Source organism: Nipponia nippon, unplaced genomic scaffold (genome assembly GCF_047370975.1).
Source record: "Nipponia nippon isolate SJK-2023a ecotype South Korea unplaced genomic scaffold, ASM4737097v1 scaffold_1, whole genome shotgun sequence".
NCBI classification, from domain to species: Eukaryota; Metazoa; Chordata; class Aves; order Pelecaniformes; family Threskiornithidae; genus Nipponia; species Nipponia nippon.
Window position 1 is genome coordinate 70,609,644 of NW_028262290.1, and position 12,172 is coordinate 70,621,815.

Sequence of the window (12,172 nt, forward strand, 5' to 3'; positions counted from 1 at the left end):
TTGAAAGACAGTGTAACTCCTCTTGACCAAAGAACTACAATGCTTGTTGACTTTCTAGCTTTAAACTTAGGATCTTCCCTTCCTTAAGTGCTATGCAGAGATTATCCATCCTGTTTTACAAATATAGGAGACTCGATGCAAAGAACGATAACTACATTCACAGAACTGGTAGGTGTTACAGAAATAAGTTAATATTGTATACCTGATTGTGACATACCATGAATGGAGAGGAAAATGGATTTGTCTCTTATGAGAAAAAAATTCCATCTGTTTCCAACTTACCTTTTCATTTTGTAGACATACACAACCCCAGTCACTTCAAAGAAAGCGATGACTAGAAGAGGCAATGAGCCTGCATAGCTGTCAAAAATGTCAATCCAGTAACTCCCCGAACCCAGCGTAAAACACAGAGCAATGAGGAAGCAAATTAGACATATTATACCTGAAGCGAAAAAGGTATCGTTGTTACTGGAGTACTGAACTGAACCGGGTATATTTTTGTTCTAAATTATTTTTGCTCTTGTTCTAGTGGTTTTTATTCTCTCTTCCTCTACAGAGCTACAACAAGCTGTTTTTTCCTTAGGGGAGCTAAAATCACTTCCCAAACTCAGTTTTCCCTTGTGTGTTGGCCAAGAGGCACCACTCTGTTGTAGGGGGAATGCACTCGTGTGACTCAGAGCATCCTTCAGTTGTTAGTACTTCTAGCAAATAGCCTGGGCTGTGCTATGCTATTGCCCTACGTTAATTTTTGACTGATATAGTGAGTTTCAAATGCCCTCATTTCCATGCAGTCATAGGCTTAAAGCACAGGCAGCCAGCACCTGAGAAGTGTAAGGGCTCCCTGGATTTCTGCCCGCCATTTCCTCAAAGGGCCCAGAGCTACAAATGCGTATGTCCCTTATGTCCTGGCGTGTATGGTTTAGGTGTCAGCACGCTTCTGTACCGTCAGTTCCCCTTTAGCCAAGATATGGATTTGGGGTAACAGAGAAAAAGTGGGAAGAAGGGAAAGTGTTGTTGGATGCAGACATCGGCTGCAAATCAATTTGTATGTCCTTGTGCTGTGTTACTAATCGCTTCTGACTCTGAGATGGCCTTTGGTTCAATGCTGTATAAAATTGGCTCCAGAGTTTGGTTTGTTTGTGGGTTTTTGTTTTTTTGTTTTTTTGTTTGTTTGTTTTGGGTTTTTTGTTTGTTGTGTTTTTTTTTTTTTTAAAAAAAAATCTCCCAATTGGAAAATCAACTTCAAAATAATATGGTTACCTCATCAAGTTGTAAATAATTTTTTTTGTACATAAAAGGTTGTAAAATGAGAAGGATATAACTTAGATGCTACAGGAAGACTGTAAAAAAGCAGCAATATTCCCCAGAAAAATTTAAAAGGGCACATTGCAGAAGTGTTAATCCATTACTTCAAACTGCCAGAAATTTTTCTAGGCCAATTTTTCTGGACCAGTTTCACAGTAGGATCTCTCGGACTCTCACTGAGTCTGGTTCTTGAGGAGCAGGTTGGGCTCAGTAACTGTCTCTGATTGAAAAGCTTCCGGTTTAGGTGCAAGAGCAGGATCGCACACACTCGTTCCTTGGTTTCCAAGTGGTAATTTTCTACTCTGGCGTGTTCACAGTAAATGTGAAATAATCCGTAGCAGCATAAACCTGAATGAAATAGCGGTGAAGGACCTATCTGACAGTTGTGACAACATGGTAAGTTCATGCGCAGGTGGTTATGGCAGACCAGCTGATGTCACTGGTTGCCTTAAATTGGCTTGTTTAGCTGCTAAAGGCTTAAGTGAAGTCAAGGCTCTTCCTGATGTCTACAACAGCTCAGAGTGAACTTGACTCCAGGAATAGCAATTTAAAGTTTTCTCAGACTGAAACAGCTCTTGCAATCTAAGAAAAAAAATGGCGAGGGCAATATAATACTGTCATCTGACAGCTTCCCCCGTAACTGCTCATCTATGTGCTTATCTTCTGCAAACACAATTCACTGCCCTTGCTAACACGATGAGATAGCTAATTTAATATTACCAGTTCTTAATCCCTCTATGATATTTGTTAAGCAGTTGGTAGTTTGCGCATCTATAAAGAAGCCACCTTCTTTGAAGAAAGCAAAGCAAATACCTTACCAGATAATAGCTCTTTGGGTATTGATTTAGATATAATTCGAAGCTCTAGAAGAGGAGTGAAGACTCCTTCGATGTTCCCAAACATAGAAGACAGGCCCAAGCTGAACAACATTATGAAAAACAGGATGGCCCAGGCCTGGGAGCCTGGCATTAGAATGATGGCTTGAGTGAAAATGATGAAAGCCAGGCCCGTTCCCGATACGCTCTGCAGAATTCACAAACAGATAAAAACACGCATTATAATGGCTTAAATGTAGTTTCTCATGCATGTAGAACTATAATACGCTTCTGTCTTTCCCCTGGAGTCAAGGGTGCTGGTCAGCCTGTGGGGCTCTGTGGGGCCTGTGGGGCTCTGGCAGCCAGCAGTTGAGAAAACAGGTAGTGGGGAATGTTTGTGGGGATTTTAATTTTAAACGATCTATCAGAGACATATAGACAATCCGTAGAGCAGGATTTTAGCTTGCGCAGAGAGATGGGTCCAGAGTAAAGCAGATCTGAGAGTTGTAATTGAAATAGCAATTGTTTTGCTAATACCATCTTAAATATGGTGTGTTTTTTTTTAAAAACTATGATGTAATAGCTGCTGGAAAGAAAAATATGTAAATAAGGATATGATTGCCACTCTAGCAGCAAGAGAGTTGGTGAACTGTTGATCACAAAACCCCACATAATTACCAGGGCAGAAAAGGCTAATAGGGGAAAAAAACAATCATCTCGGCCAAATTTCTTTGAATTCAGTCTTGCAAGGACAAGAATATTTAAATCTAAGCATTGAAAAAAGCTAATGTTGCTCTAATTTGGAAGTGAAGTAGAATATGTCAAACCGTAAATCAGAAATGGGTGCCATCAGAGGAAGCCAGACAAAAGAGAAGCTGACGTGTGTCAGGCCTGGAATGTTGTCCTTGGACTTCATCATAGTGAGTAAAATAGCCTGTTTCACCATCATTCTGTGTTAAGGCTATCGTGCATTAGCACGCTACCTCTAGCAAATGTGTCCACCCTTTGGTCCTAAGATTTTATTTTATTTTTTTCTCAAGCTCCTTTCTTTCTTATTCTCTCCTCCAACCATGGCCCTATTCTTTTCTCATTAGGTGGTTAAGGACTTGTAACAAGGGAGTACAAATGGGTGAGCAGTAAATGAAAGTTACAGGACTGGGTGGGATCGCTGGAGCAAGTGGAATGAGGCTGGAGAAGTAAACAGAGGAGAAACATCTGTGTTTAGTGGCAGGGGACATGTTTTAGGAGGCAGAGGGAAAGGAAAGGGAGAGGATCATGATATATTTTGGTGGGAGGGAGGGGGTTTGGGGGAAAAAACCAATTAAAATATTGGTGATATCCTGTGCAGAGAGGAGGAAAAATAAAAGTGAGAGGACAAGAGGGAATAGAAAGATGGGGAAAAGAAGATAAAAGAGAAGGCTGTGAAAAGATACCTTCCTGGTGGCTATATATGTGCGATTGAAGGCAAAGAGTGAACATTTTAATAGATTTTTTTTTTTTTTATACTTTCCAAAATATGGATTTAGGAAACTCCTATTCAGCATCCTTTTTCTATAATCTTTCAGCTAGATGTGTTTCCTCTGGTGTGCTTATTCCTGTAAACCAAAGTAGGACTGAATCTAGTGTCCATAGTAGGCTCCAGGCAGGAGCACCTTTGAAGATTAGTTTTGTGATAATAATATGTAATTTTGCATGCCGTACCAGACAGCTTTGAGCTCAGACTGTCCTACAGCAGTGTTATTATTTCAGATTTTGAAAAATTGTTTTGTTTCATGATTATGTATAATATATTCATTACAAGTAGAGTAACGTTCAAGTACTTATAAGAAAAAGGAAGATACCAGTCCTTCTACATATTATGTTTAAGGGTTACTTTGTTGAAAACAATTATGGTACCTGATCAAGAAATTCTTGAAGGTCACAGCCTTTCAGTTTGAGTCCAGCAATTTTTTCTGGATATGATGAATTTAGGAAACTAATCCAGGCTGTATAGTTCTGTCGCATAATGCTTTCTTCTGGAAGATCAAATTCATTGATGATTCTGATAATGTTCCTGACAGAGAAGCCAACATATCATTAGTTTAAACGTTTGCAGATGATGTGGCTGGAAATGCTATGCCATGTATTTAGATGTTAACAGAAAGTTGTGTTTACTTTCTGTGCTCTTATTTACAATATAAAGGAAAATATTAAATGAGGACTTAAATGGTTAGGAGAAAATATTCAGACTATTTAATGTCTTCTCTTTCAGATACAAACCCTGAGTACTTTATGCAGACTCAGTCTCTGAAATGTTTCTATTTTTATTTTATCAGTTCTCCAGATCATTTCCATTACTTGTGTTTAGTAACTTAGTGAATCTGGTGGAATAGGAAATGGGTGGTTTTTTTAGCTACTTCTAATGCTAGTCTGAGATTGAGATGCACTGCTTGGAATGGATTGTTTTATAATTTGTCTTGCTTCTTACAGATGCTACCCCTGATCATTCTTGCCTCAGTGCCATAATACTTTCTATTTTTATATTAGGCTTCTCCACACAGATGCTTTTCCTTTTTTGTGAAAATAAATTCTCTAAATGCATGTTTTTCAAGTAACACCTTATCTATTTAGGTGTTGAAACCACAGTATAGCACTGGAAACGCAAGTTTCTCACCTGTCCAAGCAGTCCCAGTAGCCCGTGGTTGCTTTAAACCCCAAAACAGAGAAGACTGGGATGGAAGCGTAGAGCGATGTCATGCTGTTCACAATTGCTACTGTCACAGCATCCTTTTCACAGTCATTTCTAGAAATAGCATTCAAACAAGTGAAGTGACCAAAAAAAGGCAGTATTTTATCTGTGATTCTCTCAGGTATTTCTGCAAACGTTTTATTTGTTTAGTTTTTTTTTTTCCTCCCCCTTCCTGTTAGAAAATCTATTTGGCCATTTAGAAAGACAGCAGCTGTTAAGATCCTTTAGAAAAAATAAGATCCTTTATAAATATCCTAAGGAAAGAGTTTTGAAAATTTTAGAAAATTGCACAAAATGCAGCAAGAATTCAGCCAATTTATAAAGGTGGTCTTTCTACTTACTTTGGTGGGTTGTAGCTTGAGAATGCAATAAGCCCTCCAAAACCCAAAGAGAGAGAGAAGAAAATCTGGGTAGCTGCATCAAGCCATACACGGGGATTTTTCAAAGTGTTCAGCTGAAATAATTGGAACAAATGCATGTATTAGGCTTAAATTAAAATTTCTTTTTCTCTACCAGTGCTCATAGCTCGTCTCTTATTTCACTTCTGAAATTGTGAGTTGTGTTGCCATCTAAATACACTGAAAATGAGTACAAAACATGTCAGTAAAGCAGGTGTTTCTGAAGACATAATTTGGTCTATTTAAATGTATGTAGTGATCATAGAATCTATTTCTTTGTACACCTCTTCTGTCTGATGACAAAAATGTGTTTCTAAATGATAGGCATTAGGCACACAACAGGGACAGTACATTACACTTTTCCTGAATTTATTTCTTTTTGTTAATCCACATACTGAGTAGCTTACAGTTTAAGAATATTATCTTCCTAAAACTGTATAAACAAATACTTCATTGTTTTAAGACACAAAATGATACCATAGCTATCGAAATTCTCTTAAAAAACATTAAAAAAAGACTAAAAGTCCAAGCAGAAAAGAAGAGGACATTCATTAAAAAGAGCATCTTAGAGTCAAAGTACTGTGGAAACAGCAATAGAAGATAAAAGAGCAACATAGGGAAAATAAGGAAAAAAGGAGAAATTGACAGAGTGAAATTTGAATTTTGATGTAAGGGCGACGTGATAGATGAAGCTAAATTAAAAAGTCAATAATTGTTGGATTACAGAGAATAATATGCAATTTTAACTAGCTGTACTAAGAAGGAATCTTACCATTAAAATCAGTCTAAAAGAAAAACATAAGTAATGCACAAAATGTAAATGTACTCAGTAAACATTAGTTTTCCGCAGAAACTAAGAAGTGGCGTGTTATATTCATACCTTACCAGATGAATTACTTTCTGATCCATTATCAAGTAGGGGGGATAGAAACCAGTATTAGTTAAGAATGAGTGTTTTAAAAACCAGCTGGCCCAAAAGTAATACCGGGGCTGTAGAGTATTTCACTTTGTTTTACATCAGTCTGAGTCAAATCTGCATTCGAGTCGTGCAGGGTGAATTGTATGTTTTCTGTGTGGTGTCTATGTGCCTGTGCTGTTCACCCTAGCACATGACTAGGAACGTTTGTAGGAATGATCCTGCTGGGAGCATTTGTAGGAATGAGAGGAAAGTATGCCAGAAGACCCTTGATAGCGTTTTGGGTTTCTCTGCAGCTGGCCTGAGCTTGGAGAGCGAGAATAACGGGTTCACCTCAGTGTGGATGGCTGCAGTGAGTGCCATTACTGCAGATGCTTTCTCCACAGGTATGCCAGTGCTTTGACCACGGCAGAACTGGTATAATGCTTTGTACAACATAGCATAGCAAGCAGGTATGTGTAACCATTACTGGCTGAAATGCTTCAGCTTAGGCGATCCTTTCTAGAGGTTTATTTTGAAAGATCCAGTGCCAGAGTGCGCGCTAGTAGGACCTTGTGCAGGTGCAGAACTAGATTGCTACCGCAGTGCAGAAACTCAGCATTCGCATTTCTGCATGGCCTTCGCAGTTTGATTAGGTGCTGCCAAGTCAATTGCCAGTGCTGACAGAGGCGGCTGTTGCAAGTCTGGCTTTCTGACTGGGGACTTTGGCAAATGAGTCTGGAGACAGTTTAATTTGGTGCTAGGTGTAATGCATTTATTGACTGTGAAAGGTACTAATCAACTCCCAAACCTGAAGAAATAGTGGACAGGCAAGCGTGCCGTGACAATGTCGTTATCTGGTCTTAAGCAAGTAATTATGAATCTAAATGTTATTTTATATTTTCAGTAATATGGCATACAGATTTCATAAGTGTGTCTTCAGAAGAAAAAATGTGCTGAAGCTGGAAACATGCAGATGGAGGTATACAACCAGAATGTTAATGAATGAACACGGGAGTAATGAGGAAAGGAAGCATAATTGCTCCCCCCCAGGCAGTGAGATGTTTGGATACTTGAACGCATGAAACACAGGGATCCCTGTGATGTGTAATTTTGGTATAAAAACAGCTATTGCTTTTCTCATAAGCAAGTGGCCAACAAGGAATGCTGCACTTAAAGACAGCAGTTCATGAAGGTAATGTTCATTCTCCTTAATACCAGAAACAATATGGACAGACCAGGTACCTTGAAAGGAGTTTGAAGTGTCCATTCACAGTAATATATCAGGTGTAAAACTAAACTGCAAAATAGAGGAAAAAATTACAAATTGCCTCTGTGATAGAGGATCTGGTGCCTGTGCTGCCTTTTTCTTTTTCTTGGCTGTTCTCACTGCTCATTAAATATCTGCAGAGCTCTGGGTGCAGGCGTCAGTGGCCCAACCAAGTTCCTGGAAGTGTTCATTCCCAGAGGACCCCCAAACATTTACAGTCTGTGTAGCTCTTTCAGATGTGAAAGAGACTGGAGAAGGAGGCATTTGTGCTCCTGAGCTGACACAGATGTCCACAGAAGCTGAACCGTGTAGAGACTGTTGCTGATGCTTGATGAGATTCCTTTTCTGCTGCTTCTGATTTTTTTTTTTTTCCCCCAAGAACCTTTCCAAAAGTCTCTGTTCCAGTTCCTGTGTTGCTTCGTCTTTGTACAACTTCTGCTTTCCCCTCAAGTGCCTGTGAGCATAACTTCAGTATCTTTTTTCTTTTCTTGGCAGCTTCGCTTTCCAGGTAGCCAACGATTTAGAGAGGATGAGTAAATTGTCAGACTTCTCCATGTCTGAAAGTTGATGAAAAGAAATATTCATTATTTGTTCTGGAATTTAAGGTGTGAAAGTGTGTCAGATGGCAAAAAGCCGACTATATATTTCTGCATGAAAATAAAACCACAGCCTGCCATATTTAAAATCCATATGCATGCAGTTATTATTTGTGATATTTATTAATGAGAACTAAAATACAAATTTGGAAAGTGAATAAACTTAAACAATGGTGGTTTGGAAAAAAAGAAAACCTAAATTCATTTGGGTGATTATGATGTTGAAACTGGGTAAGATGTGACTTTTAGCACTATGTATTACTTTCTTTCACAGATTTTCAAAAACAACAGTGAGGCATAACAGTTACCAGGGAGTGGCTGTGGCAGCTATTACAGAGAAACTACAATTTCTACTGCACTGCAAAGTTGGAAAAAAGTTGGAAAAGATTGTTTCCAAAGACTGGGGGATGTCAAGAAGGATGATTTTTTTTTTTTTTTAAGCAAACCGAAACAGGCAGTAGGTCAGCTGACTTTTACTTTATTTTGCTAAAACTTTACAAGCTTCCTGAAAAAAAAAACAGGGGAAGAAGAAGAAAACAGCAGACACTTAAGAAATAGGCTTTACAGTTTTGTAAGCTAATGTGGTCTGGGTGGGCCAGGTAAATCTTTGCCAAAAAAACCCTCACAAACCAACAACCTCCCTGTACAACTCACTTTGGGACATCCCCTGTGGAGAAGCGTAACAAGAAAAATGCGTGTATTTACTGATGGCTGTGGTGGGAATAGTTCCTCATTAAACAGTCTAAGAGAAAATGCAATACTGGTACTGCAGTGGTGGGCGAAGGGGAAGAAGAAAGGAAACGTTGCAGTTGCATGCCTACTGTCTTTTTGAAGTCCTTGAAGTGCGAAAATCCTCCATAGCAGTTGGTATGTTAGTTTAACAAAGCCATCTCTCTGAATTAGGCTATAACTTTCTATGCAATAGCAACACCAGTAGCAGATATCACTTACCAGGCTGTTGCATCAGCTTTTCCATGTTTGTAGATAAGAACACAGTTTCATCACCAAAACCATCTTCAGATAACTCTTCAAGGATGTCCCCAGGATCTGCTTCCTCAAACCGACTAATCATTAACTGCAGGTTGATTGCAGATGGATTTTCATTTTGACTTCTGGTGCCAGTCTACAAAACCATCCAGCTCTTCTTTTATGATGATCTGCTCACCCTCAGCACGGCAATACCTCCAGGCTTTGTGAATACACACAAACCTAGTTTTTGCATTAAGTTCACTGTGCAGTGATCGTAAGTCCTGAAGATGCCTGAGCTCTTCCAGAGAAACCCGGCAGCTGGGCTGAGACCAAATGACAACCTTGTTCTGGTTGTGTTGTCTAAACTTCTTTCTTAATTAAGACATTGCACCAAGCATTTATTGTCCTGTCTGGGCCCTACAAAAATGCAAGTACCTGTCCTGGTCTCCTATGAAGATGAAGGTTGTCCTTTTTGACAGCTGACAGCATTCACACGGGTGCCCATGGCACTGGGCTTGCAGGGGGAGGGATAAAAGAGGTGTCTCATCTGAGCTTTCTCTTGATGTTGTCCCTTTCCAGGCTGGTATATAACGTATCTCCGGGCTTCTTGGCTTATGTTTTCCTTAATGCCTGTGTTCCTGTCGTAGGAACTGAAAGGGAAATACCCAGTGCTCCTGTGATGGGAAGCACTGCTGTGGCTGTGGAGGCAGAGGGTGCTCCGAGACCATCTGTCAGTGGGCGCTGCTTGTCCTCCTCTACACTCATGGCTTTATGGAGCTTTTTAGCACGAAGGCAGAGCTGTGGGGAGCCTGCGGTTGATAGCAACCACTTGGTGGGACAATTTGACTTTGCATTTGGGAAGGCTGCTAAGGACAGTGTAAAGAGGTCCTTCTGACATGGCCAGTATATGGAGGGATCTGGGACTCCTGTCCCTTTGAGAAGATGAGAAGAAATGGGAGAGGGGTATTCTCCAGCAGTTCTGTCTTTTAGGGGCAGCTACGGCGAGGGGGAAAGCTTCAGCTATGGAGAAACAGGCAGGGGTAGGAGAAAATTACTTTCAACCTTAAAAAAAAAAAATCACTTTGCAGTGTAATTCCTTAGTCATTTTCTTTGTGAATTCTTAAAAGATTAAAGTTATGTAAATTCTGTAGCATCGGCAGGGAAATCCCGTCTTTATCATGTGTAAAAGAGAGATGATTCTGTTCATGAAGTGCATCAGTTTCATTTACACATTCAAGACCAAGGCACCCATAACATACTCAATTTTCCAATATTTTCTGATATGCTTATTACTGAACTGTTAAATACTTTGCTACTTCTTGCTAAAGTATATTAAAATACTAAATCACTTCATCTCAGAAAAGAGCTTAGCTGAGCTCTTGGATAGGGAGCTAGATCAGGAGTTGCTGGAAAATGAATATACAGTATGAGATCTGAGGGGGAGAAAAAGGAAAAATAATATTTTTGACTATAGCAGCAATACTTACATTAGGGGTGAAGAGGTAAACCAGACCGTCAGTGGCTCCTGGTAGAGTGAGTCCATGAATAAGGAATATAGTTAGGACCAGGTAAGGAAATATTGCTGTTACATAAATTGCCTAAAGTAAGAAAGTAAGAAGTTACTGATGATAACATCGATAAATCCTATTTAAGTTATTGCAACATACAATCCTAATAATATCAGATAAGACAGTTACAGACTAACATTGCCATCTTTATAAGAAGCAAAATGCGCTTTTGCAGAACATACTTGTAACAAAATTGGTCTTAAAACTGTGTGGAGGAGACTGGTAGGGCAGAAGCATTTGCAATGGAAGACAAGTGTCATTTTGAGCCACCTGTACCCCCGTTATCGCTTCATTGGACAAGGAGCACACTGAAATGGTGCTAATGTGGGAAATGGGGAAGGCTTTCCTTGGTGGTCAAACTCAGTATCTGGAGAGCAAGGTCCAAAGTGTGGGATAGCGCACTTCTCTATCCTTTCCGTACCTTTCCTGTGGTTTCGATTCCTCGGATGGTGCAGAGATAGACAATTGCCCAGCAAGTTGCTAAGCACAAAATGAGCCACCACTGTAACGTGCCACTTTCAGTGACATCGGGAGTTATGTTCAAAGTTTTCCTGTACCAAAAATAATTTACTGCGGTACTTTCGTAACATTCTTCGTTGAGTCCTGGAAAAAAATGTGGCAAGCATAAGAATAAATTTAAAAATTGGCAATATTTTTCCCACTCACTGTATGGTTAGGGAGCAATACTTTATACTAATGGAGAGTGGCAGGACGGTGGGCTGCCAAATCAAATACAGAGATGGACTGAATTGGCCTTTCTGCGCTGTCTGGAATATGCAGCAAGACAAACTCTGTCACAGCAGGCTGAGACTGTGAGACTTACGTGAGACCTTCACCAGAACATCAGCAGCATTTCTACAGGCGATAACTTTCTAAATAGAAAAGGTGTCATACTCAGTGCAAGGTAAAATCTAAACTGTAATTGCAGTGGAGACTATGAAATTTTTTAGCTGTATGTCTATAAGTTGGTGGAGCCGTAACAAGATTCAGATACCTGAGGATACATCTGAGCCCAGGATCCCCTGGCTATGTCACGGCCCATGGAGTGGGGCAAGACCCAGGCACCAGCCTCTTTGGTTCACGTTCCCAGGACTTCTCTGAGCAGGAACCTCGGGCACCTGCGCCTGGGGGAGCGGGCACTCCCCAGCCAGGCTCTGCGCCTGGGAAGAGGGAACCAGGAGCCTGACGTACGCCGTGACCTGTGCTCACCTCTCTGCCTAGGTGCAACCTAAGTGCCTGAAGGAGGTTGACAGAGGATCTTCAGGAAACCCACTGACCTGCTGTCTTTAGCTGGAAGCCTGACTTCCCTGGGTGCTGCAGCTCCTGCCTTTGCTCCTAGCCAGAATCAGGTGTGTCCTGAGAGCACGAGGCAGCCCTGTTCAGTTCCAGGAGCTGGGGTTAAACTGCATGGAACCAACAGAGGTGGCACTGATAGCAATTCCTGTAACCAGGAGGTCCAGCACACACCAAGACTGGGGCTGCTCTTTCTCCTTTCCCTGCCTGGTAAGACCTGAATGCATCTCTTCCTCTGCCTGAGACAGCATGCTAATTTTCTTGCAATGTCTCCTGCTGAAGCTGCTGTTTTGCAGGCAATCCCATTCAAGTTTAGCATAACTTTTGTTCCCCTC

At 40.6% G+C, this 12,172-nt stretch overlaps 1 protein-coding gene across 5 annotated transcripts in view; it reads right to left on the reverse strand.

Annotated features, from left to right (window-relative positions):
* The window catches only part of SLC6A18 (solute carrier family 6 member 18), a 30,853-nt gene that overhangs the window by 3,728 nt on the left and 14,953 nt on the right, over window positions 1-12,172 (reverse strand). For all 5 annotated transcript variants that reach the window (XM_009465901.2, XM_087759049.1, XM_087759056.1 and 2 more), the window contains exons 4-10: window positions 10,966-11,147; window positions 10,464-10,574; window positions 5,190-5,302; window positions 4,774-4,902; window positions 4,017-4,173; window positions 2,124-2,328; window positions 283-442 (exon numbers count right to left, since the gene is read on the reverse strand). In XM_009465901.2, the coding sequence (XP_009464176.1) occupies window positions 283-442; window positions 2,124-2,328; window positions 4,017-4,173; window positions 4,774-4,902; window positions 5,190-5,302; window positions 10,464-10,574; window positions 10,966-11,147 (1,057 nt within the window). The remainder of the gene's footprint in view (window positions 1-282; window positions 443-2,123; window positions 2,329-4,016; window positions 4,174-4,773; window positions 4,903-5,189; window positions 5,303-10,463; window positions 10,575-10,965; window positions 11,148-12,172) is intronic.